This window comes from Aphelocoma coerulescens, chromosome 1, assembly GCF_041296385.1.
Source record: "Aphelocoma coerulescens isolate FSJ_1873_10779 chromosome 1, UR_Acoe_1.0, whole genome shotgun sequence".
NCBI lineage: Eukaryota > Metazoa > Chordata > Aves > Passeriformes > Corvidae > Aphelocoma > Aphelocoma coerulescens.
Genome location: NC_091013.1, coordinates 118,645,171 through 118,671,668, shown reverse-complemented (window position 1 = coordinate 118,671,668; position 26,498 = coordinate 118,645,171). Strand labels below are relative to the sequence as shown.

Below are 26,498 nucleotides of genomic sequence, written 5' to 3'. Positions count from 1 at the left end.
CACTTAGATGTGGGTTTCTTCCCCAGAATAATCAAGAGAAAACAAAGAGATTGCCGCCCTGGCCCTCCAAGTGTGGAAAATAATATTTTTTCCTTGGCTTTTGTTAAATTATTTTCCCACGCATTTACTCTTCAATCCTGTCCTTGGGTCAGCTTAGAATGGCAAGTGGTCTAAGCATGATGAATTTATTGCTTTAAACTTCACAGAGTACTGGAGAATGAGGTAACAGCATAAGCAATGTGGAAAGACTTGTACATTTTCTAGTTTGATTACTGGATGTGCTCAGAGGTGTCCAAAACTTATGTTGTTTTTTTGGTTTTTTTTTCTTAAAAAAAAAAAAAAAATTGGTTTGGCTAAAAGACTGAAATTGGATCAAATCCATCTTGCATCCCCACCTAGAAATGAGACTTGGGTCTACAAGTTGAGAATCTTGGGAATAGACATGTCCCTCCTCACATGTAATTACAGATAGTTTCTGAAGAGGTGAAATGTCACAATATGATGAGATGGAAAATGCATTAAGAGAGAATGAGTTCATCTTCCTGATACAGAACAGTCCTGCACAGTAATGGGATTATGGCAGTGCTGGACATTTGGGAAAGTCTGTAATGCTGTGTCTGCTCCATTTGATTTGTACACCAATGGATTTCCCTTGCCAGTAATGGCTTTCTCGGAGCTACTGCAAACTCTAAAGTGGGAAAGAAAAATGGAATTTTGGGAAGACAGGACCTGCCATGATCACAGGGACACTGCAGTTTGTTATGCAAAGCTGTGGAGGAGGCACTGATGTATCCCCCTGGTGATAACATTTTTTGGGGAAGAGCTTAGGCCCCTCTATAGGTACTGACAGCTCTGTAAAGCTGCACTGCCATTGTTTAACAGCATAGGAAAAAAAAAGCTGTTCCTAGGCACATGCAGACCGTTTCTGTAAATAAGAACTGAGTTCATTCATGATTTGTAAAACACAAGAAAGCAAACCCTCCGAGTTAATAAAAGACAAAATCCCAAATTCATAAAGATGCCAGCAATCAATGGATTAGACACACACATGAGGAAAGATTTAGACAGGATAGGTTTGCTTTTCCTTTTAGGAAGAAAATCTTTCTGCAAAGCATCATTTTCAGGAACATGAAAAACTCCAACTTAGTGTTGTGGAATGTGAAAGGATAAGCGAGAAATCAGCATGAGAATGAATTGTAAGGTTCTATTAGAAAAGTAAATATTTTTAATAGTGCCTTTGAAGAGCCTCACTTCAACTGGAGTTTGTCTGCAGCTCTGTCTCCCCAAAAAGCCTCTCCCCTTCCTGTGCCACCACCTCAGCACACAGAGTGCTCCAACATCAGCACATCTGGCAGGTCTTTACTGATCTGAGATTGGTTTAGATGGATAATTATGAATCTTATAACAAACACCACCTTCTGCACTTTCCTGCTGTTTCACGACTCCCCAAAACACTTTAGAGCTCCACCCCACCACAACTACAATGCAGTGGTCACATATAGAAAGAGTATTTACACCTTGAATTTATGCTCCAGCTCTTTATGCTCATCTGCCTGCAGTGGGGCACAAACAGCAGAGGCCCTCAAATATACCATATAAACAAATATTTTGGACCTATGATACAGTTTATATTTATTACTTTTACTGAAATCACAGAGTCAAGTGTTTTAGGATTACAACTGTAAATTATACATATGTAATAGTTTACAAAACTAATTATTGGCCTTCCATGTGTCATAGTACAGTGTAGACCTTGCACAGTTCAGTTCAAATGAATTTATATTTTGCATAACATGTTTTTATGATGTAAACTGGCTGACACAGTAGTGCTCTAAAAATATTAACTCCCTCTGATTAGACACAGACTAGGATGAAACATAAGTTTTTGTGACACATCTTGGTTTCTCAAAAGGTTCTGGTATTTCAGCCAGGTGACAAAGTGACTTCCCACAATATGCTGACACCAACAGTGCATAAAGAGGCACACAAAGTAAACTAAGCAACCCCTAACTTTGTGCTTTCCCCTTGTCTTCTCTGCAATACCTCGTTCATTTTCTCTTATCTGATGCTAAGCAGATGACCTGGCAATAGAAGTTCCATTTATTGCTCTGCAGAATTATACCCTGTCTCCAACTTACTTAATTCAGCACATTATTTCCTGTATCTGATGGGATTTGAACAATGCCTGTATGCCTGTCACAATGTTTCATAAGATAAACTATTTGCAGATTTCACAGTTCACATGATAAATTGTGTAAACCAGTTACTATAAATAAAAAGCTATGCTGTCACTTACAGTGGTGTAAGTCTGAAGCTCCTCCTGCAAAGCCAAGTGATGCCATGAAGTAACTCTAAATTTACATAGGCATAAGTAAACCCAGTGTAACTTTTTTTCTCTGTGAGTGGGAGGAATGGAGACCCAAGTACTCACATACCCAAGCACACACACGAAATATGCACCTGCACTTAGCCACAGGTGTCTGAACATGAGCTATGCCAGGCTGATGTTTGTGGAGAGGATTTTACTGTCCTTACACTGACTCTGAGCCTCCACTGACAACTTCCAGGGCAAAAGATGCTGTGAGTTTTGTCCTGTGGCTCACAGAGTGCACAGCAGTGGGATGATGTTGGGATGCTTGGTGTGGTGTGGGGAGAAGCTCTTACACCACTCACCTGTGTTTGGGTCTTTTCAAATTTTATCACTGAAAATTGGTGCTTGTGGTTAAACCTTCTAAGCTCCAAAGCACTTTTTGGGGTGGTGGCTGAGGACCTAATAATCTCTCTTATATTAAGAGTCATTGCTGGTGGGTGTGATAAACCAGAAGTATCTGCATTTGCAATGTTATTTGAAACAAGAATTGAACTAGCTTATCAGTTAGTATCAGGGCACCCACAGGAAAAAAACCCTTGAAAATGCTGCACATGGCAAGTATGAATGCACTCTGGCAGCTCTATAAAAATGAATCACTTCATGAATAAAAGGAACAAACCCCTCCAAACCAAGCAACAATTTTTTTTCCTGACAATTGCAGCCTATGCCCAGAGAATATAATTTTGCCTCTTGCCATAGGCTCCATCTTCCTCAGTGACAACAGCATGGCATGAGGAGAAACCTTCACCTGAGCATACTGCTGAAAGCCCACAATTAATGATCCATTAAACCCTGTTCAAAGCCTGCCCTTAAGATCATCAAAGCTCAGGCTTGTATTCCCTGGGGTTTTGGACTGGGCCTTGAGTGAGGAAGCATCACCCACTAGCCATCCCTAATTCCTCTCAAGCCTCGTGGCTGACTCTGGCCTTGGACAGTGCCTGGCTGGCAGAAGAGAGGCTGAGCTGGAATTTAACTCAGGTGAACGTGGGCACTGGGGAGCGAGGTGACTTCCAGCAGTTTGGAATTGTTCATGTGCAGTCTGTAGCACCGCCCTTGCAGAGCAGGGGCTACAGGTAAATGAACTGACTGCGGGAAAGCCGAAGGTTTGGCCACGTCGCATTTCTCCCCTCACACTGCACCCAATTCTAGTTCCCTTGAGGTCTGCAGGAGCTGAACTGGATGAAAAGTGGAAACAAACAGGTATTATTCTCATGGAAACATGCCTTGCTGGCTTTTTTCATCTAACTTTGCCTGACGTGGTACAAAGAGCTGAAATACAATGAAGTAAAACATTGCAAAGGCTTCCAAATTGGGCTTTTGACTTTTTATAGCCATATATACATATTTATATATGTATATAAACAGCAAAAACATGGAAAACCCAGCTTTTTAATGGTTCAGTCCTCATAAACCAAATCATATGTTGTTCAAGCTATTTTATAAAGAGACACCCAGGAGCTTTCTCTTTAGTGTTGTCACTTAAATGTAAGAAGCTGCATGAGAGAAGAGTCCTGGCAACTCAGAGGAACTTCATTCCCATCGAGAGGACCCCCAGTTACTGAAAGTCTGCTACAACTAAAGCAAGGGGGTAGGGTCAGCCTCGGGGGTCAATCACTGAGGCCTCTAGCATGAATTGCACGTGCCTTCGAGACACAAGTCTGTCTTCTGACTTCTTCAGGAGCTATTACGGGGCTTGTTTTGGTCCACAGACCTTTGGGACTTACTTGTTGAGAGCTTTTTGAAATATAACAAGGAGCTTGGAGCACGAGGTGTCATGGAATTAAAAATCTACAACTTCTCTAAGGAAAAGATGGCAGCAGAAAAAGAATATACATCTATACATGTGTGTACACATATACTCCTGTTCCATGCAAAGTCCTCTAAATAAAATCATACAAAAAATGACCAGTGCCATATATTATGTAAACTCACAAGGTGTACTTCCAACACAAATCCGAAGCATAAATTAAAAGAGAGCCAGAAAGAGAGCCAGAGACGATAGCAAAACATTTTAAATATAGAATTTGCACAATTGGTATTTTGTTAAATAAGAATAAATAAATTCATTACATCCGTTCACATACCAGTTGTAAAAACAATAAATTATTTTATTTTTTTCAGTGCTGTGTTGCTTTTTTTTTTTTTTAAACAGTTGTTATTAATCCACAAGATTATTCCCTCTTCCCCTTGTGATAAAACTGTTTCCACAGGAGGGCAGCTAAACTTAATTTCTTGTACAAAGTCAAACTAAAGATGCCAGGCTTTTTCCTAATGAGAATATCCTACTTGAAAAGCAGATGCTGTTAAACCCACCGATGCTCAGGGGTCCAAACTCACCTAAGGGCACTGGAAGTGTGTCCCAAAGTCAGTGTGAATTTAACACTGAGATTGTTCCTGGCTGTGCCAAAAGCAGAACTCCAGGTTTCCATCCCTCAGTGCATTTCCTGAATCCAGCTGTACAACACTGGGAAGAAATGTAAACAATGATGTCACAGTGTGAGTGACACAGAATTCAGCTAAGAACAGACCTTGCACCAATTCTTCATTCATTAGGTGCACGGGACAGCTACAACTGGCACAGGCAAGATTTGGAACTGGAATGTGATTTAGGAACACCTGAAACAGCAAGTGTTAACTTACCCTTTATCTTACACTTTTAGGGTCCTGCCTTGGTCTGTCCCCTTTGCCCCCTCACATCTTTGCTTGTGTGAATTCGCTTCATTGCTACACTGGTGACAAAAGTCACTGCAGTGGTTTGTTCTCGTATTTATTTCGAAGTTATCTCTTTCCTTTTTCAAAGATACTCCTGATCTAAGGAAGCTTTGAATTTATACCCGCATATGGCACGCCTAGATAACATCCAGAAGCTTTACTCAGCCTGCTGAATATATAATAAATTATTACCATGATGCATACACAAATACTTGCACATTCTGTCTCTATTATGACAGAACACAAATACCACTTAATGCAGCAGCTGTATGCTGAGACAAATGTTAAGTCTATGCTGAGACACGTTAAATCTCCTGATTTTTCCTCACATGATGGTTTCTATTTGTTATGGATTTTTGGAGAGGTTCTAGGACATGTGTAATACATATATAAGCATCAAAATTAGATTACTTGAAAGGAAAAATAAGGCATTTCAAAGTGATCTTATTTTAATAGGCAGAGGAGGCATAAATGTTTATTTTCCAGCACCCTGCAAATATTCTGAGCCTTGATCTCAGTTCTTAGGTTGGGATCAAGATTAAATGGGGTGTATTCCACAAGATCCACAGTTTTGCACAGGGACTACTCCTGAACAGAAGGCCACACCATTTTTGAAAGCTGATTAATAACGTTTGTTGGCAATCCATTTAACAGAGGAGGAGGCCCTGCCCTTGGTACTGTTTATTTAAAACAGGGTAAAAACCAGATCCTTCTCCAGATTTCACAGTTGTAGATGTAGCAACTCTATGCTGTTTTGAAATCATCACATGATTTTTGAGAGTTCACACAAACATGCCACAGTTGCAAAAACATGTTTGTGTCAGCCTGGAGTCAGACCTGCCCTTCTTGCTCCGCACTCCAACAAGTTTTCCCTGCTGATTTCATGCCTGGGATTTTCAGAAGAGCCTGAGGTGTTTCAGTGCTCAAGTACCACTGACTTACAGCTAAGGCTTGTCTGAAAATCCTCCTGCAGTCTCCTATTCTCCTGTGAGGATGAACAAAGGAGTAAAAAATGGGGTTCTGCTTTGATCAGTGGTTTTCTACCATTTCTATTGGTACCTGTTATCTTCGGGCCTAATTCAAAGCCTGCTGATATTGAAGAGAGCGATTTTAACAGGGTTGCTCCTGGGCCTCCACCTGTACAAGGTGAAATGCCCATCCTCAGTCACAGAACTTCCACAAGACAATAACAGGATTCAGAACTGCTGCCAAGGAAAACTGCTACCAGCTACTGCCGGTGCTGTGGAAACAGTTTTATTGATATTGGACAAGTCCTCCACATCCTGATGTGGTTTGACTTCCTAGTGACCCCTCTTCCTCCTCAATGTGGTAGATACACAAAACATGAATGCCTTCTATAGCTTTAAAAAAACCCCAAAACACACACAAAACACAAAACAAAACAAAACAAAACAAAACAAAACAAAAAAAAAAAGACAAATAGTTACAAACTTTTGCTGGTAAGATGAATACCAGAGTTAGACATGATGGACAAAACAGTGATAAAATATTAACTGTTTGCTGTGTTTTTTTGACCTTTATAGCCTCTCGAAAAGATGTAGGTACATTACACATTGTTAAGTTCAAGGTGGAAGCCATAGAGAAAATAACAGAGAAAGCAGCTGAACACAGCCTCAGAATATCTGAGTCAGAAGACACTTGATTACCTCACCTGTAATTTTTGGTTCTCTAACTAGTTTTCTACAAAATACAGTAGGCCTTTGTTTCATGGAGAGGAGCAGCTCGAGCAGCTATTGTTCAGTGACAACAAGGACCCCAGGCTGTGACACAGCTGGAACCAGGGAGGTTTACAAGCACAGTGTACACAAACTCCTCCTGGCAGCCAACTCCTCCTTCGGTGCATGCCTGACACACACATGGGGAGGAGCTGCTGATGCTCCTGCTGTTGGAGCCATGTGGGGTTCCCTGATCTGCAAGCTGCTACAAGGCTCCTCCTGAGAATTTCTGGGTGGAAACACAGGATTTGTCAGAGATAATTGATATGCTGTCAGGAAATTTCTACCACGAAAACGTATTTCCTTTTGTCAAAACCAAAAGGTATCACTTTTTAAAACCAGCAGCAAGCTCTTCATTTTCCAGTAAAACATCTGTGGCCCTTTCTGAAGGATGGACCAAGTCCACAAGGGCTGCAGATATACTTTGGTCAATCATTTTGCTTATGTAGTTTGTCTTTTGATTTCTTTAATAGAAGGAAGTGATATCAAGTGATATACCAAATGAAAGATATTTACAAAACAGTATAAAATAAGCTACTATGGGATCATGGGGATGTGTGACGTTTCCTAAGGACATACTGTAGTAGAGGTAGGTGAAAAAGGGGAGATGATTCTGTAACCTTCAAATATCCCAGGATCCTCCATTCACTAGTTTTTCTTCTTTTGCATTATTTTATTTTACATTTTTGCAGACACAGAGGGCTTTCAACAACTTTAATGCTTACTTTCTTTGACATATTAAGACCACCCTACTATTATTTAAAGCAGTGCACATCTTCATTTGGTCCAAATAGGCAGATTCTGCCCATAATTAGAGACTGAACGCAAGTACATTGAAGCCTTTGCTTCTCTCTGTCTGGGCAGACCTGACACCAGTATGTCAACAATGGCTTACTCAAACCTCTTAGAAAGAAGGTCACCACCACAGGTTAGCACTTTTTCAGCAAGCACTGTTTGAATGCTGAGGGTCTCTGGGAGAGCAGACATCCCTTGGCCAGTTTCCCGTGCCCATCCTTGCACTGGACAGTCCTGGTGTGCCAGCCCGTGTCGCACGTTCGCGAGCAGGAGAGCCAGGGCCCCGTCACCCAGCGGGGCTGCGCGGCCGGCGCAGTCACTTTGCTGCCACCACCACTGCTGGGGACTGAGTTTGCCAGCTGCCCCTGTTTCTTTGGCACGAAGAAGCTGTAGCGCACGTCCACGGGCTGCGTGGGGTCGGTGGCCAGGATCTGCACGATCAGGATCTCCTTGGTGGCCGAGTGGCCCATGGCGTGCAGGAAATCATCCTTGTGGCTCCAGCCGCTGTAGTTCATGACGGTGCCGTTGATGTCGATGATGGTTTCCGAGGTGGAGATCATGTACTTCCCATTGACCAGGTACTCCCCGCTCTTCTTCTTCAGGGCCAGGTAGGCCGTGAACCTGCTCTGGTCCTTGCTCTTGAACTGCCGCACTTTGATGTGCGTCGCCCCTTCCGGGATCTTCACCACGTCCGTGTAGCCCTTGCTGAAGGAAGGGGAAGAAGGAAGAGTCTCACTGGCATGACACAGAATCACAGAATCAACGAGGTGGGAAAGGACCTTTAAGTTCGACCTATGGACAACAACATCTTGCTTCATTTCAGCTCAGGCCACCTGGATTTTCCCTAAGATTAATTTAACCAGGTTCCGCTCTTGGCCTACTGTGTTGTTCTTCGTGTTCTCCAAGAAATTCCTACTGCACTTCTTGCAGATTGCTTAATCTTTAGCTTTAGGGACAGTCTGACGTGGGTCAGATACCAGAGGAATGAAAAATAACAGATAGCTTATAGATTTCAGCAAAGGGTGGGAGATATGAAATATGATGCACGCGCTGCCTGCCAAGGAAAAGATAATGAGATATGCATTGGTTACAGCTGTTTCTTGCAGTCTTTGCTATAATGATGATTAAGGAAAGCACGAGCAGAGGAACAGCTGGGTAGAGGTACCTTGGGAACATTTAAAAATAATCTTGATCACCGAGAAAAAATTTGTTTACTTTGAAATTCATAAAGCCGCAGATTAATCGTCAAGTGTCTAATAAGAGGGGCACCCAATGGCTTCATTTGTACCATCACGGAGTTCTCTACTACTTATGAAGTATCTTAACTGGGATTTAGAAAAGGAGATTAAACTCTTTTACCAAAAGTGACAAGCATTCAAAACCTGCAAGTGTGCTGGAATTTATCACTATCTCAAGTATGTTATTTTAACTTTACTGATATATAGAAGAAAATCTAAAGGCTTTACACAGCTGTAAGCTACCAGCTGGACTTTGGAGATGTGTTTTCATTCCTAAACCTGTGACAAAGCCATCCTGCAAGTACCTCGTATCTGAAAGGTTTAATGAGAAAAATTAAAAATACATGAAAGTGATGGCATCTCCTTTGGGATTGTTTAAAGAACAGACTGCTAATTTTGAGAACTTTTGGCTGCACATGTAGAGACTGCACATATTACAGATGAAACGTTTGTGCTGCTCCCCTGCTATTTCCAGCAGTTATGGGACAATGACTTAAGACTCCATTGATTTAGCACCTCCATAAAGCTGGAGGAATATGGTGTGAACCCAGCCTGGGGACTGCTCTACAGCACTGCACAAATATTTTTACACAACAGTTGCCAGAATAACTCAGTGCAAACATGTCATTAAAGTTAAAAAATCATTTGTTCAAAACCTACAAGCAGTCCTGGAGAATTCAAGTTGTCTGCACGAAGAGCTGTAATGCTCCATGTGCACAGAGAAGCATGTGCAGCATTAATTCTCCTCTTTCCCAACTTCTGATAACTTGGCTTTACAGCTTTTTAAACAAAAATCTTAGGAAGCAAATTTCCCAGAATATTCTGTTTTGCCTGCTTTAAAAGAAAAAAGAAGTACAAACAAATGTTGTTACGGAAATTGTCTGTAATGGGAAATACTGGTTTTGCCTTGTAAATTTAAGTTTCCTCTACGCTTAACGTACAAATTGCTAAAATTTGGTTAATAATGGACAGCAACAAGGGAGCTGCCATTTTTCAGTGGAGGAAAGACAGTTTTCCTACCAGCACTACCCTTTCATACAAAACTGTAACAACAGTTTACAGACAATTAAGATTTCACTATTTTAACCGGGGGTTTATTTTAACGTCAATTACTCGCAGAGAAGAATCGCCTCAAACAACTTTTCCAGTAAAAATAAATCAGCAGTCCAAAATCCAATCAAAATCATATTAGAACACAATTTTACCCTCTAGCCAGTCTCTTGACACTTAAAGGCATGATTTGAGGAGTAAGATGGTAACTTCACAGGGATCATTATAATAAATCTCTCCATTTCCAAGTGTATCTATTATACAAATCTGGCCTCCCTGAAACTGATGGAGCCCCTCTAACACTTTTCCTGGAGCTTGATTATTACTGAATCACATGAAATGTATCTCCTACTGTCATCTTCATTTAGACATCCCAGACATTCCAATATTTACAAATTGGAAAAGGTTTGGTTTATATAATTACTAATTTGGATGGAAAGCCATTCTTTTTGGCAGAGGTGTTTTGGCATCGTTAGGTGAGCAGTCATTGGTTTACCAGGATGAAGATTAGTTATGTTTATTTTTAGAATAAATTCACTCTCCAAGTAATTTTTGACTGCTATTAATCAGTCTGTTGAAATGTACAGAAATAAAAGATCATTTCAGGAATCAGATTCCAACTTCTGGTAGCTTTCAATATGCCATGTAAGAATTTGGAAGGTATAAAACAAAATCAAGTTTATATAAAAAAGATGTTTAATGCAGTCATTGACTCTGAGTAGAAATCATCAACTAAAAGTTTCTATGCGTAGATCAGTCCTTTGAGACCTTGGCATCTGTATAAACGATAATGAAAAATCCCCATTTTTCTATGAATCTTAAGAATTGAAGAGGAAAAAATTTTAGGTCAGACAGAAAGGATTTGAGGTTGTTCTATTAGTACTGCCCTCACAATGGGGTGAGAGAAAACCATGGCAGCAGTTCCTTCTATTTTACTAGTATTAAGTTTTATTACAGTGAAAAGGTGAACTCTGACAGAAAAATGGCTCATGGATAACTGCTCTAAATATTTTGACTTTAAAACATCCATCTGGAGATTGATATTATGCCAATGGACATGAAGGGATACGAAGGCATATGAAGGGATATAGTCATGCTTAAGCCTAAGATATTTCTGGTATCTCATCTGTTTACCTGATCTCCACACATACTCAGCAGTGGGAAAAGGTAATTTTAGGGTATAACCTCTCTCAGCTATTAAGGAAGGTGTTTATTGCTGCCTGCTTCTCTCCACTACTTATACAAGGAATGTGTGTCACAGAATCAGGTGGGATGTCCTCAGTGTCACTCAAAAGAGATGAGATGAAAAAACATTGCTAATGCAGCAACAAGTGGAAAAGGCAAAATTTCAGAGATGCAGGTAATTCTGATCCAAACAACTCTGATTCACTCCTCTCCCTTTTTCTCTGTCCTCTAGGAACCACAATCCATCTGGCACAGCAAGATCTGCAAGTGGCACGAATTGCTGTGCCTTATTCCTGTTGATGCTCACCTGCATCACTGGCGCTTTGTGTCAGAAATGAGCTGGGTGCAGTGTTCTGCCAGTTGATGCTTTGCCAGTTTCAGGGTAATGCTAAGAGCCAGCTGCACACATCTGGAAACTGCAATAATCTACAGGCAATGTGGTTTTTTCCCCACGTGAAAGCAAACTGCGTTCCGAGACAGAAAGCAAGCACCGCGTGGCAGAGTTACTATTTCCACAACAAGATGCATTTACTGCTGAGATCAGTACCTCTTTTTGGTGAAGGTTCCCATGACTTTAGTGCAGCTGGAGTTGTCTCCTCCACACACCCCACACTTGTCATACTGGAGCTTGGATCCGATGATCCCGTCACAGCCCGTTCGGATGCACTTCCCTCGGACACAAACTGAGTTGCTGTAGGGTCGACACTCCGTGCCATCAGTGACCTGAGCAAGCAAATAAAACTTGGTTCAAACTGCCACAGAAATTTGCCTTTTTGGATCCACCTGGCAAAACCCAGTTCCTTATTTAAGTCACCAACTCAGAGCAGGTCACCTCCCCTGACAGACAAGACTGATCTTCTCCCATGTTCAAATCAGATGAAATTTAGCAAAAGGACAAAAGCAAGGACAGACAACTTTCAGTTTGGATTGCATCTGATGGAAGTGACCACGAGTCACATCTCTACTACTTGACTAATTATGCCATATTAATTGCTTCTGTAAGAGTTACTCTGGACTCTTTAAACATAGTTCAGGGTTTGACTTATTCTTTTCTCCTAATACTCTTTTTTTCCTCCGGAAACCCCCAGAATGACAGAAAATTCCAGGCAGAAACCCCTCTATCCACTCCTGAAAACAAACTAGTGCAGAGAGGCCCATATTCTTCATGAATTCACATACTGAGATGTGGAAAAACTTCTCTCATCTTAGAGGCCAGTTCTGGCCCTAATGTACAACTACTGGATTGAACCACTAAATCTAATCCACAGTTAAATCTTTGAATCATATGACTAACTTCTTTTCCCTGGTTGTAGAGAAAGATTTCTAAAATATGGGACCCTTCTAAAGTGGAGCATGAAACCCTGACTGGAGCTGCCATTACCTTCTGAGAAAATACCACGTAATAGCCGGTTCCTTTGGCTCGGCAGGTGAGCTTGCAGACGTCTCCAGGCAGTACTCCAGCATACTTGGGGACCCATTCCACAAAAGTCTTGACACCCTTTGCATCAGACTGATAGCCATTCCTTGCTTCACACTGCTCTTGTCGGAAGGATTTAGCTGTGGAATTATTCACATCATCAGCGGCTATTTCAGACCACGCTGCAAATATCATTATGTCCATCTATTATTCCAATTTCTTTCCTACATCATTTTTAAGTTATGTCACGCCACTTCTTTACTTAGAACTGGCCTTCCAATCCCTCTACTGTTTTAGCTTGGAAATCTCCCCATGGCATAACAAGCATTAAAGGTCTAAAGTTTGCATTATGTTTCATTTTAGAGGACTGACTTTTTTTCGCTCAAGCGTCCTTTCTCTACCGCGTCCAGGGCGAGGTGTGGGTGAAGAATTAGGATATTGTACTAATGCTGAATGTCTTGCCTTGATAAATACATTTTGGGGAGGCTACAGTGGGCCTTTGCTGTGTGGTTTCAGGCAGACAATCAGTATTTAGTGTCTGTGAAGGGAGGGCTGGAGCAGGAGGGCACTCACCGTTGGCAGGGCAGGGAGTGACGTTGCAGGAGCGGTAGATGGCCCTCTTGCCTGTGCAGTACCTCCCGTTGTTCCTGGGGGCTGGGTTGTTGCAGTGACGATAGGCAAACTGAACTCCCCCCCCACAGGTACGGGAGCACTGTCCCCAGGGTCCCCAGGACCCCCAGTTGCCATGGCTTGAAGCCTGAAAAACACACAAACAGTGGGAGGTGAGTGAGTGCGTCATCCAAGTGCGAATGGAGTCCTTACATCTCAAAGTCACTGCTAATGCTCTCCTCAGCTGAAGGCAATTCCTTGGCCATTTTATCAGGGATAACAGGTCTTAGGAACCTTCCTTCTCCCAGCAGAGTTAATTTCTATCTTTTATTTGCACACTGATGACATCTCATTTGCACTGTGGGTGCAAAGGCAATACCGGGCCTTGCTCTGCACAGCTGCCTTCAGCCTCTTCACAGAACACACCCACATTTTCATGTGCTGCTCTCTTATGTTTTGCTATTCCTACCAAAAAGGCCCCTTAAACTGGCTCCAAGGGGTTCAGCTCCCAGAACATACCTGTAGTGCTAATCTGAGATGAATTAAATCCAGCTATTGTGATGTGTAGGCATTGCCGGGAATTACTGGCAAGAGGTGGAATTGTCAACTCTGCTGCATTGGCTACAGTACTGCAATATCATGTAGAAGTATATAAATCCATGAAAAAGGGTATAGAAATCCATTTTAAAAGGGTGTTATAAAGGCTGTAGCTTGATTTGAAAGGCTCCCATAGTTTGCAAATATTGTCACAAAGCTCTACAAGTCTGTGGATCTTCTGTGGGTGTAACAGAAGGGGCTACTATCTACCCAGTGAATTTAGAAGTATCTGAACTGTGCAGCTGACAGCTCTCATGAGCCTGGGGACTCTGCAGAGGTATGAAGTAGACAGAGGTTCTCTGTCACTGGAAGCATAAACTTCTCTGCTCCAAAGATTATATTCTGGATTAATTTAATCTGCCTTTTTCTAAATTAGAATTAGGGCCCTGGGGCCTTTCAGATGAGGGCTGTAAATTAAATTTAGAGATGTAATTTGTCTTGCATTCCATGGCCAAGAAGCCCTGATAACTGATTTACTGAATGGGAAAATCACCTCCTCTGAAAGAATGTTCCCAGTTTTCCAGGAATGAAGGCTTTCCTTAAAGAAGAAAATACATTTCCTGAACCTCAGCAGCATTTTTCCTACACCCTCACCAACGACACCCCAATTACGTGCTAAAAAAACAAGGCAGCTTTCAATCTGGCTTCCACACAGCCCATTTCACTCCCACAAAAATCAGCACCTCTGAGGGATCACCTTTCAGAACTCCCCCTGGGGTCACGGCCGCTAACTTACTGAGTAGTACTTCTTCTTGGTTTTGTCCACGCATTTGCCCTGGAGGCAGATCCTCCCCTTGCCGCAGGGGGTGCCCTCGACGGCGGGCAGCTTCTTGGTGAGGCAGACCATCTGTCCCTGGCGCACCACGGCGCACCAGAGGCGGGAGCACACGTCCATGCCGGGGCACACGGTGTACTCGGCGCCGAAGGCCAGCTTGCACTGCCGGATGGCGTCGTACGTCTGCCCCGGCAGCTCCTCGGGGCCCACGATGTGCTTCCTGGGCTGGTCCAGCAGGCAGTTCCCTAGAAGAGAAGGCCAAGCTGTTCTTTACTCAGTTATTTACTGCTATTTCCCAGTTTTCTCCGCAGTGCTGCAAAGTCGTTCGGCTGACAGAGAACTTCCTTCAAAGGATGGTGACATGAAGGCTCTGAGGTGACACCAGACTCTGCATGAGGTCAAACTGCTGCCACTGTGTTCTCACCCCGCTGTTGAGCTGCCTATTCCCATCCTGAGGTGTAAATGAGTTTTACCCAGGTCCTTTTGGCATTTCAATCCTCTGTGCAAGACTCAGAACACATTCTTCTGAGCTATTTATTGGTTTGTGATTTAAGGACTGAGCAAGACTCACGTAAGCAAGACCAGAGTTGTCATTTGAGTTTTAAATCAGGATGTCAAAAATGGTAAAGCTTCTAAAGGAATGCCAAAAATATCAAAAAACACAGACTTGTAGCCAATGAGGCCAAAAACCCAAACAAAACAGAACAAAAAATAAAGAATTCTCCCAAGCCAAAGGAAAAATATAAGCTGCGTATCAAAACTAATGTTGGCATTAAAGATGGATTGGACTTTACTTCTAAGGAATGATACTTGGCTGCTTGTCCACAAGTTTGAAAAGGGCTATCCATTTAACACAGAAAACCATAAATAACAGGAAGAAAAAATTGCATGAATGTAAAGATTTGTATGTGTTTTAAGGTCTGCAGTGCTAAAGATTTGTCTGGCATGCTCTAAAAATAAGAATTCCCATATATGTTCTAGCTATCTTCTGATAGCTGTTTGTTTTACTATTGAAAACCTCACTTGTTGACATGCAGAACTATTATTCAGTGTAACCTCTTTCACACTTCATGAAAGGGATATGTGGTCTAGGCAAGCTTCACTCATCCTCGGCCAAAATAACTCACCACAATTTACCTCACTTTGGAATCCACACCAGTGTTCTTCAGTTGCATCATGGCTGAAAAAAGCCTATCTATAAAACCCTCACTATTTACACAAAATGGAATAGAATTTCAAGCTATGGCAGGGATTTAAGCAAACCAAATACTCCATTTCTCAACAGCTTGAGTATTCCTTCCAAAACACACACTTACTGCAACTGTTCTTCTGTCCTTCTAAAGACTAATGCCAATTAGCCAAATTAGCCAAAAATTCTTTCTGCGTGATGACTTGCAACCAAAAACTCTCTGTCTTGTTAAACCTGTTCCATTTGCTGACCCTGATTTACCCTAGCCTTATATTTAATCTGGATTATGCTGAATTTTTAATGCAGACAATGTGTGCCAATGCTAGATGTCATGAGATAAAGATAATTAAAAGTACCCTGAGTTGCTGTAGTATAAAATAGGAGAGACATGATGAGGAGTGAGGAAGCACCTATCTTTTTCCTGGGGTTTCTGGACATAATTTGCAGAAGTTCTGGCAAAAATACACTTTGTAAAAATTACGTAACAGTGGAAATCCTCCTTCATATTCCTTGTGAGGATGGAGGAAGCCACTAAAATGTGAGGGCAGTGATGGGAAGGCTGTAGAATGTCAATGTTTAGTTTATATACTGCTCTTGTACCTACACTGAAGTTTATCAAACTCCCAAGTAGGGCTGTTATTCAGTATTTTAAAACATCATATTAACACTTCATTTTGGCTGGAAATAAAAATTTAGAGAAAAAAGAAAGAAAAGTCTCATCCTTGCATATACTCATCTGTCAATCATTTCAGTTAAAACCCATTCATGTGTGAATAATGAACAGGTTTCACAAGCTTGCACAGCAAATACAGCATTCTTGACCCTCCAGAACAGAGGGGAAGGAGATCCAAACTTCTCCTTTACTGAGGAAAGGTGTCTAATTTCTACAAAGCCAGGTGCTCCAGCTGATCTCACACGATAAATTCAGAACTGAAGACAGGGAAGGCCCCTAAGGATTTCCCATGGGAAAAAAACCCCGTATTTATATGGGTAGACTGTAGCAGTGTCTGTGTTTGGACAGGCTGCAATGAAGTGAGGTGTTTTTACCACCAGCTGGTCCAGCCTCCTGCTTGTCATGGTCAGAAGGGACAGAGTGGGCCCCTGGCTGGGAGGGCAGGGAGGGCTTCCATTCACTGCGTTACATTTCAACATCCAGAGCATGTACGTACTGCTATTCCCATTTTTTTTGTCCTGGACACCAAAGAACATCTTTGTGCCCTGGAATAGAGCAACATTGTTGGCTGATGACAGTGCTAATTAAGCCATCTCATTATCTCTCTCAATGCTATGTGTAATGTATCTTGGGGGGGAAGAAAAAAAAAGGCAGAACAAGATCTGTGCAGGAAGCAGATAAGCAGGATATAAATTAATTAAAATACAAACAGTCCTTGTTCCAGGTTGCACAGAGCACTGGGACTGAACACAGTCGGTCCCAAGCAACCATCCCACAGCCTGGTGGTTGGCATGACAATAAGGGCAATTAGTACCTTTGGAAAGGCTTTGCTAAAAGCAGACGGATATAAATGTCACTCTCCTCTGGACACAAACCGAGCCTTTTCTTCCTAAATGTCAAACTGTTGTCTGGGGTCATCTCATGAGTGTAAAACAAATGGTGATATCATGACAGAGCTGTTTATTGTTCTCAGAGCAGGCCCCAGGAGACAGGGAATCAGCACCTTGATCCTCCCCAGCCCCCTGGCTGACCTTGGATGAGACATTTCTGTTGGGATTTATTCAGCTGACTTCATGTAATGCTGGTGTCTGCAGTGCACTCAGCTGTCAGGTGTTTCCCTACTGAGAAAAATGAGTTTATGGTGTCATTCAGCATCACTCGTGCACCCAGTGCTGCTGAGGCCATTGACTGTCAAATCAAGTCTCCATTTGAAATCAAATCATGGACTTCCATTTCTACTTCATGGATGGCGTTTGTGTTCTGTTAGGACAGATCTGTGATTTAAAATAAACAGCTGGAAAATTATAGATTTCTACAGAAAAGAAGAGTGTTACTTAAAAAAGGTCTCTGAAGGGGCGATCCATCAAGAAAAGAGACTCCCTAAACATTTTGTATTTGAAATCACACCAATAGCATCAGTAATAAAATTAATTCCCAGAGGACTATGGACCTCTATGATGAGGGGTTCAAATTTTCTATGAATAACTTAATCGTATCAGTAACTCCTGCAGACTACACACCTGAGTGATAACTACTCATGAACTGAGGAGAAAACAGTTCAGAGTTCCTTACACTCTCTGAGAGGTCATTCATGGATGGTGGGAGAGTTACCTCAGGAAGTCAAAAGGGAAAGTTCTGTTCATTTGTGGAAACTAATTTGGTAATATTAAATCAATGCCAGAGCAATATGGACCATAAAACAGGATAGTACAGATTAATGGATCTAATAAAATTGAGAGAAGAAATTAAGTCATTCAGAGAAAAATGTTTCAGAGAGCACTGAAATCAGCCGACAAAATATTTGAAAGCAAACCTTGACATTCAGCAGACACACCGTACTTTTTATCCATAAGCATTTTGGTTACCACAACAACTTGATCCATTCACTCAATTATGTCATTTTTATCTCAGCATTTTGGAATTTGAGTGGTTTGTTTAATAACTGCAGTTGCTTTGGGAGCACAGGGAAGACTTTAAAATTCATTAAGAGTGAAGATTATGCTTTTTTATTTCTACTTTTGGAAAACGGAATTTTTGTACTTATTCCCCAAGGGGTAAATGTCATATTAAGCAAATAAGCTGCCATAAAATGTTCTTATTAAAAAATATAGATTCACTGTAAGAAGTACCATGTAGCTGACACAAGGAGTGATAACACATACCATGGCCATCATCAAAGAATTCTGTGATAGTTGCTGAAGTGCACTTGGACCAGGGTTTTGAAGCATCAATGCTGGTCAGAATGGAGGACATCAGGCGCTTGTCTTCCATGGAGCCAAAGTTCTCCTCACAGAACTTGGAGTCATCATGGGAAAGCCCAAGCAAGTGCCCTGTGGAAATGAAGCAAATAAATAACATTATATGACTATCCAGAGTTGACTAGCTGGAGCTTACAGTCATGTGGGGGAAGGGAACTGTACTCATTTATATTTATCAACAATAGGCTTCTTACTATTTTTCCAAATCATCTTCAGCAAGAAAAATTTTGTGAAGATGTTCTGCAACTTTCTAGAAAGGTGCTGCATCTTTTTTAAGAGATAAAAATAAAAGCATTTATGATGCAGCTAAACAAATGGTAAAAGAATGAATGGGAATAAAGCTGCAGAGAGCTCAAGCCTGAACTTAACACTCAAGAAAAAAAAAAGTCCAACCTAAGCCAGAAGTTGATTAGTAAGATATGCAGGGCTAAACTAAGAGTGCTATAACAATAGGGACAAGATCACCCATCAAAGCCACTACAGAAAAAAAGCCTGATGCCCTGAAAGGAACATATTCTGCAAGATTTGGCCTTTTTTTTTTTTTTTCAGGCAGGTAAAACCATTTTTCTTTGGCAATACTTTCTACGTAAGGCCAGATAATGCTGTTCTGCTGCACTCAGACACGGCTGACTGTCAGGAGGTACATGTCAAGCTTCAATCTGACACAGCACTACATAAAGAGTTGCTCTGAAGAGATGACAACAGCTTTGTTTCATTTCAGACAAATGCTGGTATTGAGTAAAACAACTCACTGCTAAGATTATTATTTCAAATGGAGGGATTCCTCTGACAGAGTAACCAAATAATCAGTGCATCACTTATAACCTACAAAGCAAATTCTCTGGAAGTGGGCTGAGGATTTAAATACATTGTATTTACATTGTATTTACTGATCCAAGACTGCTCACAGTTGTAGAAATTACCTCATTGCAGAATGTTTGTGAAATAAGGCAATGAGGGTCTCCCAGTGGAAAAGGAGTTTTTCACTTCTGAGTCACTGCCTTGGTACTGAACAGCTATGGGCGAATAAAAAAAGCTGGAGCATTGATCCAAAGAGTTTGGCTGAGTAACATCCCATGGCACTCAGCACTCAGCATGGTTCAGAGTGGGATATGAATGATAGTTGGGTGCACACCAGAAACTCGAGGATGTCATTTCTCGGAGTTCTCAGCATTTTATTGCACCATTCAGAACTACCCAGGACTCTGTGGCATGAAGCTTTCAGTCTTTTAGGGCAGAATCCCAGTTTGCCACAGCCTCTGGTACCACTCTGCAGCACTTCACCCATGTAAGATGCACTTTTGTTCTCTGCACAAATCCCTTCTTGCATAACTGTCCTTCACCCTTCAGAACTGGCCATTTTATGTGAAGGACATCCCATGTAAGTGCACAATTAAACACTTAACACAGTGCACATATTCACAGGCCTGTTAATGCTTCTGCAACTTGGGCAGCTCTTGAGTTTCTCTCCTACCTATGACATCTTTCTTTTTTCTCCTCAAGGAGCCAAATAATCAAATATGCTTTGGATATGAGGAAGCTTGCAGACAAATTTCAAGCTCCTCACTTGGAGCAGAGAGACTGAGGATTTCTTCATAACACTGTTGCAATTTAGTCTCCCTCCTCAGAAAAAGGCTGGCCAGCCTCTGTGGAGAAGTTCAGAGTAAATAAATAAAATGAAATGCTTCTCAGGCCATTGTTCAGCACAGAACATTTCATCCCAAATACTTTGGCAAAAGCAGAGGAACCTGAAACAGGGTCATCTCCTGGAAAGTGTCAGGCTACTGAATTCACCTTTAATGAGAGAGCAGCATAACTTCTATGCTTTACAGTGATAAATGGGGTGAGCTGAGGACACACCTCATTAGCAGCGTCTACTTTGTCATATTAAATCAGGCCATTGTTCCAGTGCATGACGAGAACTAAGTCACTTACTTGGCAGACTTCAGCCTTTTGGAGGAGAAGCTTCCCAAAGGATTTGTGAATCTCCCCTTGTTATGTTTAAAATTTTCAGAAATAATTTTAAAAAGCCATCATGACAAGGACGCAGTAAGTAGCATATAATTTCCGAAATACATAATTCTGATTGTCAGTATTTGAGCTTCTAAATTAGTCACCAGTGATGTTAGTGAGGATAATAGCATTAAATATATGGATTTTAGCTCTCCATACTGATTTGCCAGTTAACTTTTTATGCATGCTTACAAACACCGTGAATGCAACTCTCAAAGGATTTTATGGAGCTACAATTCCTAATTCTTACCACAACCTAAATTTCTCCCTGTCCTAACTTTGCCTTTTAAGGCACTCTGACCAGACTTAGAAGTGATTAATTAAAGCATATGACAAACTCCAAATGACGCTGAAACCTGGTTTTGCATTTCATTAAAAAGAATCAAAATTCAAAATATCACGGGGCTGTATAATCTCTAAGTACTGCCTGGCTAAGTTTTGTTCTTTTTAGCACAGAAGTGAGAGCAGCAAAGTCCTTCAACACCTGTGCCCTTCATCCTTTTGCACCCAAAAATTAAGGATGGGACACTTCCCTTCCTATTTCAAGAAGTCTCTCCCCACCACGCCTCACGTGCATGACCATGCTGGTGTTATTACATGATATTAGGGTGGTTTCTGGCATTTTCTGGTGGGGTGCTTCCCTTCCAAAGTGGAAAGGCTGATCCTTAAAGTGACCCTGTATGGAAGCAGAGCTCTGGAGAAAGCTCGGGACAGAAGCAAAGACTCGAGGAATACAAATCTTACAAAGAAGGCATTTAAAAACAATGCCAATTTTAGCCCCACCCCATTTTGTATGACTGAATGTCAAACCAGGCTGTTGAAGAAAAAGAAAAGGCTCCCAGCAGCTGTGTGAGATGATGACTGATTGAGAATGGGTTCGTAGATCATCTGCTGTTTTCTACTTAATGAAGCATCTTACTGGTGCTGACAGGTCCCACTGAGTGAAAATGACATAATATAATTTTACCAGCAGGATGGTGTTTAGTTAAGTTATGCTGTAGGAATGCATGAAATGGTGAAGGAAACAGATGGAGAGGAGGCAGGGTTTGCCCTCTTGTAGCCAAGGAGAAGGTGGCCTGCTTGTAAATTCATCTCAAACTCCAAAGAGACCAACGACCTAAATGGAGCGACATCCTCCCCTCACAGCTTTCCCTGCTGAAGGCCAACACCTGCTACAGCCCAACAGGAAACAATACCTTCAATGTGTTCAAAAATGATCTCTGTACCTCGTAGGAATGGGGTGTACATCCCTATACAAGGTGGGAATACTCCAGAGCAATTAAGTTAAAACTTTCATCCTCTCTGAGGAACAGGACACAAGAGCCCTACAGGGAAACCAGGAGTGCACCAGAGCTGTGCTGGATGTGTGGTGAAGCAACTCTCGTATTCCCAGGAGCACTGGGAAGCAAACCAGAACCACAGGATATCCTGAGCTGGAAAGGACTCACAAGGATCATTCAAGTCCAGCTCCTGGCCCTGCACAGGACAGCCCCATGAATCCCACCCTGTGCCTGAGAGTGTTGTCCAAACACTTCTTGAAGTTCCTGGTTTTCCTTAATACACAGTTCTAGACTATCTGCAGAGTTTCTCTGACTGAACAGCAAGCAAAATTACTCTCATTCATTTTTCACTGGTATTTCAAGCATAAGAAACAAGAAAACAGAAAACATCCACAACATACAGCAAGCCAACCCCAGCTTTTGCTAAAGCACAAACCAAGGTGGGTCTCCTGGAAAAAAGCCACCAATCCCTGCTTATGGCCAAGAACTTGAACAGAACTTCAAAGAGCAGCTCTTGCACTCCATCTGACCACAGGACACATGCAAGGTGACACAGCAGGCTGAAAAATGCTGCAGGCACTGTAATTTGTTTTCTCAGAGAAGCTCAGCTCGGATGAAGCATGTGTTTGCCAGTGAGGTCATGCCTTTCACCTAATTTCCAGTTGGGACAACTGGGGTGCAAAAGAAGGTCAAGAGGTTTGCCCCAGGTTCCCCCGTGTGTCTGTGGCTCTCACGGGATCAGGGTTCAGGAAGCTCCTGGCTCAACATTCCTCAGGCTAATCACCAGCCCAGACCTTCTGCATTAGCCTCCTGCCCTCCCCTCACTAAACAAGGATTGCATGAGGGAACTCTGTCAAAATAAAACCATTTCTTCTGGCATGGGCTGTTTTTCTAACTCCTGTGAGTATGTGACTCCTTCTTAAGAAATTCATGCTGGTATCACTCAGGAATCCTCCTGAAGTCATGATAGACCTAAGCAATAACAATTAATAAAGCTGGTGTTTTTATAAAACAGAAGTGATTTGAATTACACAAGCTTACAAAAAGATTGCATAGAATATAAAACTGGCCATTCCTCTTTTTTATATTATTGAGCTTTCCTTCCAGTTTTCTTTTCTTTGACTGCTATCAGTCACTTACGAAAGAAAAAGGATTAAAAAAAGTCACTCTCTCTTTTCAATCTCCAGCCCAGAAGCAGTTTTTAATATTTCTGGCTTAAAAGAGTTCTTCAGCCTCAACAAAACAATAGTCTGGAGTGCAGCTTCTTCTCAGGAGCAGACATAAAAAAAAAAGCCCCAATCAGACATTCACCCACCAGTGCTGCAGACTTTACACAAAACAAACCTGTGCTGAGCTGGCTCATTGTAACAGACTTGTGGGAGATCACAGACACATCACCCCTGTCAGACAGGCAATTCCCAGGCAAGATTCTGCCCAGCCAATGTGGGCCAGGCAATCACAGACTGCTGTGTCCACACAGACTTAAATAATCATTAAAAAGATGTGGCCTTGGAGGTCCCCACTGCATCTGCTGCACTAATTAATGGGGCATGTAGAAGAGAAATGTTCATTTTAATGAAGAAGTGGGAGAGGGTGACACCTATTTCACACCTGTTCAACTCAGAGGAACTTGGAAAGAATGTAATTCACAGCAGCTCATGGTAAATGAATGAACTCTGTGGGAGTACACAGTGCAGGAATGTAAAAATTGTATTGCCTGCTGCCTGTTACCGGGCAATTCTGCCTTCCTACTCTGTACCAGAAGCACCTTCCCCACAAAAGCTACATTATTGTATCGGTATTATCTACCTGCCACGGAGGAAAGCAATCCCTACTCTACCCTGCAGTCTGGAAGGCTGGAGGCACAGGCTGAACACTGAACTTCTTTTAGGATCATAAAATAAGAGATCACTTAGGTTGGAAAAGACCATTGGGTACAACCATAAACCTGACACTGCCAAAGCCACCACTAAACCATGTCCTTAACATATTTTTTGATAAGGATTGCTGTGAAATATTAGGCAAAACACAGAGTTTTACAGTTTGCTTTAAGCACCACGTCTGCTGCAAGGTGGAACGATGACATATTTTATATTACAAGTTAATAAAAATATTTCTGGGCAAGCCAAGAATTTTTATTCAAAATTTTAACCAGCAACCTTTTAGACAGCTGATGTTTGCTTTTTGAGGCATCAGCTTAATTTTCTGCCCCACCTTCAGCTCTTGGGAAGGCTTAGCTTTGTCTGCCCATCTCTTCATCAAAAGGGGTACGTTCATGAAGGCTTAATTTGAGAGCTTTTGCAAGCAGAAGTTAAGACAGAACTTTGAAAAAAGGTTCAAAGAGGAGGAATCAAGTAATTTTCCTGATGCATGTCAGCAGAGAAGACTTGGATGAGTGTACTCTCTCGGTTTTTTGTTGTTTTAAGAAAGCAAATCTGCCTAATTATGATTACCTGGATATTCGCCTAAACATCATCTGTCATGAAGGAAACATAATATGAGACTCAGACAACCTCCACTGTTTTTTTCATGTGGCTGTGAGACTCTGTGCCCTTGGCAATGTATCCCCCTTGAAATGAAAGGCTACAGGAGATTTGTAGCTGTCAGGTCTAAAGCTTGTCTTTATCTGCTTTATCTTGACAGCCTTGAAATCAAAGGGCTGCATGTTCAGCAGAACATGGGGAAGAAGATTGCTGTATTTAGTTACTTTTGAGTGTACACAAAATGAGCACATGTGGTAAAACAAGGAGTGGGAGTATCTTTTGACTCTTCTATGGACATCAAAAGAAAGACTCCTTTAAGTATCACACATGTTGTTCTCCGTTTCATTTGTCACTGAAGAAGGGTCAGAATCAGAGTTTGCTGTGAGTTAGACATGGTATTCCTTCCTCAGTGGCCTGCAGCTCCAACACAGCTTAGGCTCTGAATAAATAGCTCAAATCCACTCATAGTTCATGGTATTCTGATGTATTTCAGTGATCTCCTGGCAGAGATGCCAGGAGCAATACATCACTTCTAAAATGCCTTTTTTTACAGAAAATTATGCTCTCAAATACATTTTGCTGATGTACCTCATGACACTTTTGTCCTCAGAGGTGACAGAGGCCACAGAATGATGCCATGCTGGAAAAGATTTGGTATCACACTCCTTACTTAATATATGAAGAAAATTCTTGGCTGTGAGGATGGTGAGGCCCTGGCACAGGGAAGCTGTGGCTGGCCCCATCTGGAAGTGTCCAAGGCCAGCTTGGAGCAACCTGGGACAGTGGAAGGTGTCCCTGCCCATGGCAGGGGTGGGACTGGATCATTTTTAAGGCCCCTTCCAATCCAAAGCATTCCATGATTTTCTAGCTTTAGTTTCTGGGCAGTCCCTTGGTTTCAGGCATTACACAGCCCAGCTGTGGAGGATGTTGTGATAACTCCTCATAACCACAGAAAATGATGCTGAGCAGGGACCTTGAAAAGGCATCCTGTGCATCCCTCTGCCCTGGGGTAGGATCAGCATCCCCTGAGCCACAGCTGCTTCAGCCAGCTGGCTCCTGTGAACCTCCAGAAACAGAGCCTCCCCAAGCACTTCAGTCCTGCCCTCAACTGTCCCGCTTAGATGATTTTGGCTAATGCTTAAAGCAAATCTTCCCTGCTGCAATTGCAGGCCATTACCCCTTGTGCTGTCCCAGGTGGACAGGGGGAATGATTTATTATGCAAATTTTTGCAGTGATTTTTTAAACATATTTGAAGGCTGCTTTTATCCCACTCTTTGGTCTTCCCTCCCCAAAAGTCACATGTGAAAGATAAAAGGAAACTAATGAACAAAGGTTTAATGAGTTCCACGTAGCACTGCTAAAGCTATAGCCTAAAAATAAAATACTTGGAAAGAACATCAGTAAACCATATTACTCAGGAGGACAGAAGGAGTAACTGCCTGCCAGAGTGTTTGTGTAACAGAGGAGTAGGAACATTGCAAAAGGTCAAATGAACATTATCATTGAGAAAAAAGGCTGTATTGACTCTTTTTTAAAAAGTAAGTTTCTCAAGACTGATGGAAAGAACAAAGATAGATCTGATTTAAGTTGTTAGACCCATGTAACTCCCACGGAGCTGAACTGGAGCTTTGCCTGCTTGAAGGCTGCAGGAAGGATGCTTTTGTACTTAAGGACTAGATCAAAACTCAAGAGACTCTAGATCAAAACTCAAGTTTAATTCTTGGCTTTCCCTGGGATTCCCTTTGTGATTTGGGGAAATTTCCTATTGATAAAACAAGCAGTAGCTCCATTTATATCCCCTTGAACTCTCCTCATTTTCCTTTTGTAGATAGCAAACTGTTTAGGGTGGTGGGCTGTCTGCTGAAGCATGTGGGACTCCAGCAGAAACTTTCTGACCATGACTGTACCTCAAAACACAGCACCAAGCTGCTAAACATGGATATAATCCATCACAAAATATGTTAAATGTAATTCCAACAGATTGACTGTGCCTCTTGCTGATGCTGCATCATGCTTATCTTCACTTTATAACTCAGCACTGTCAAAGCAACAAATCTTCAACCCAAAAGTCCAGAGTATCAGAGTGAAAAACTCATTGTTTTTGTTTCCTGATGGT

The 26,498-nt window shown here is 41.9% G+C and overlaps 1 protein-coding gene across 1 annotated transcript in view; it reads right to left on the bottom strand.

Moving 5' to 3' along the window:
* Positions 1 to 1,588: 1,588 nt before the first annotated feature.
* ADAMTS5 (ADAM metallopeptidase with thrombospondin type 1 motif 5) overlaps positions 1,589 to 26,498 on the bottom strand; it is a 40,455-nt gene continuing 15,545 nt past the window's right edge. The window contains exons 3-8 of the mRNA XM_069026385.1: positions 18,510 to 18,677; positions 14,447 to 14,730; positions 13,078 to 13,261; positions 12,469 to 12,644; positions 11,635 to 11,810; positions 1,589 to 8,319 (exon numbers count right to left, since the gene is read on the bottom strand). Coding sequence (XP_068882486.1) covers positions 7,749 to 8,319; positions 11,635 to 11,810; positions 12,469 to 12,644; positions 13,078 to 13,261; positions 14,447 to 14,730; positions 18,510 to 18,677 — 1,559 coding nt within the window. The 3' untranslated portion in view covers positions 1,589 to 7,748. The remainder of the gene's footprint in view (positions 8,320 to 11,634; positions 11,811 to 12,468; positions 12,645 to 13,077; positions 13,262 to 14,446; positions 14,731 to 18,509; positions 18,678 to 26,498) is intronic.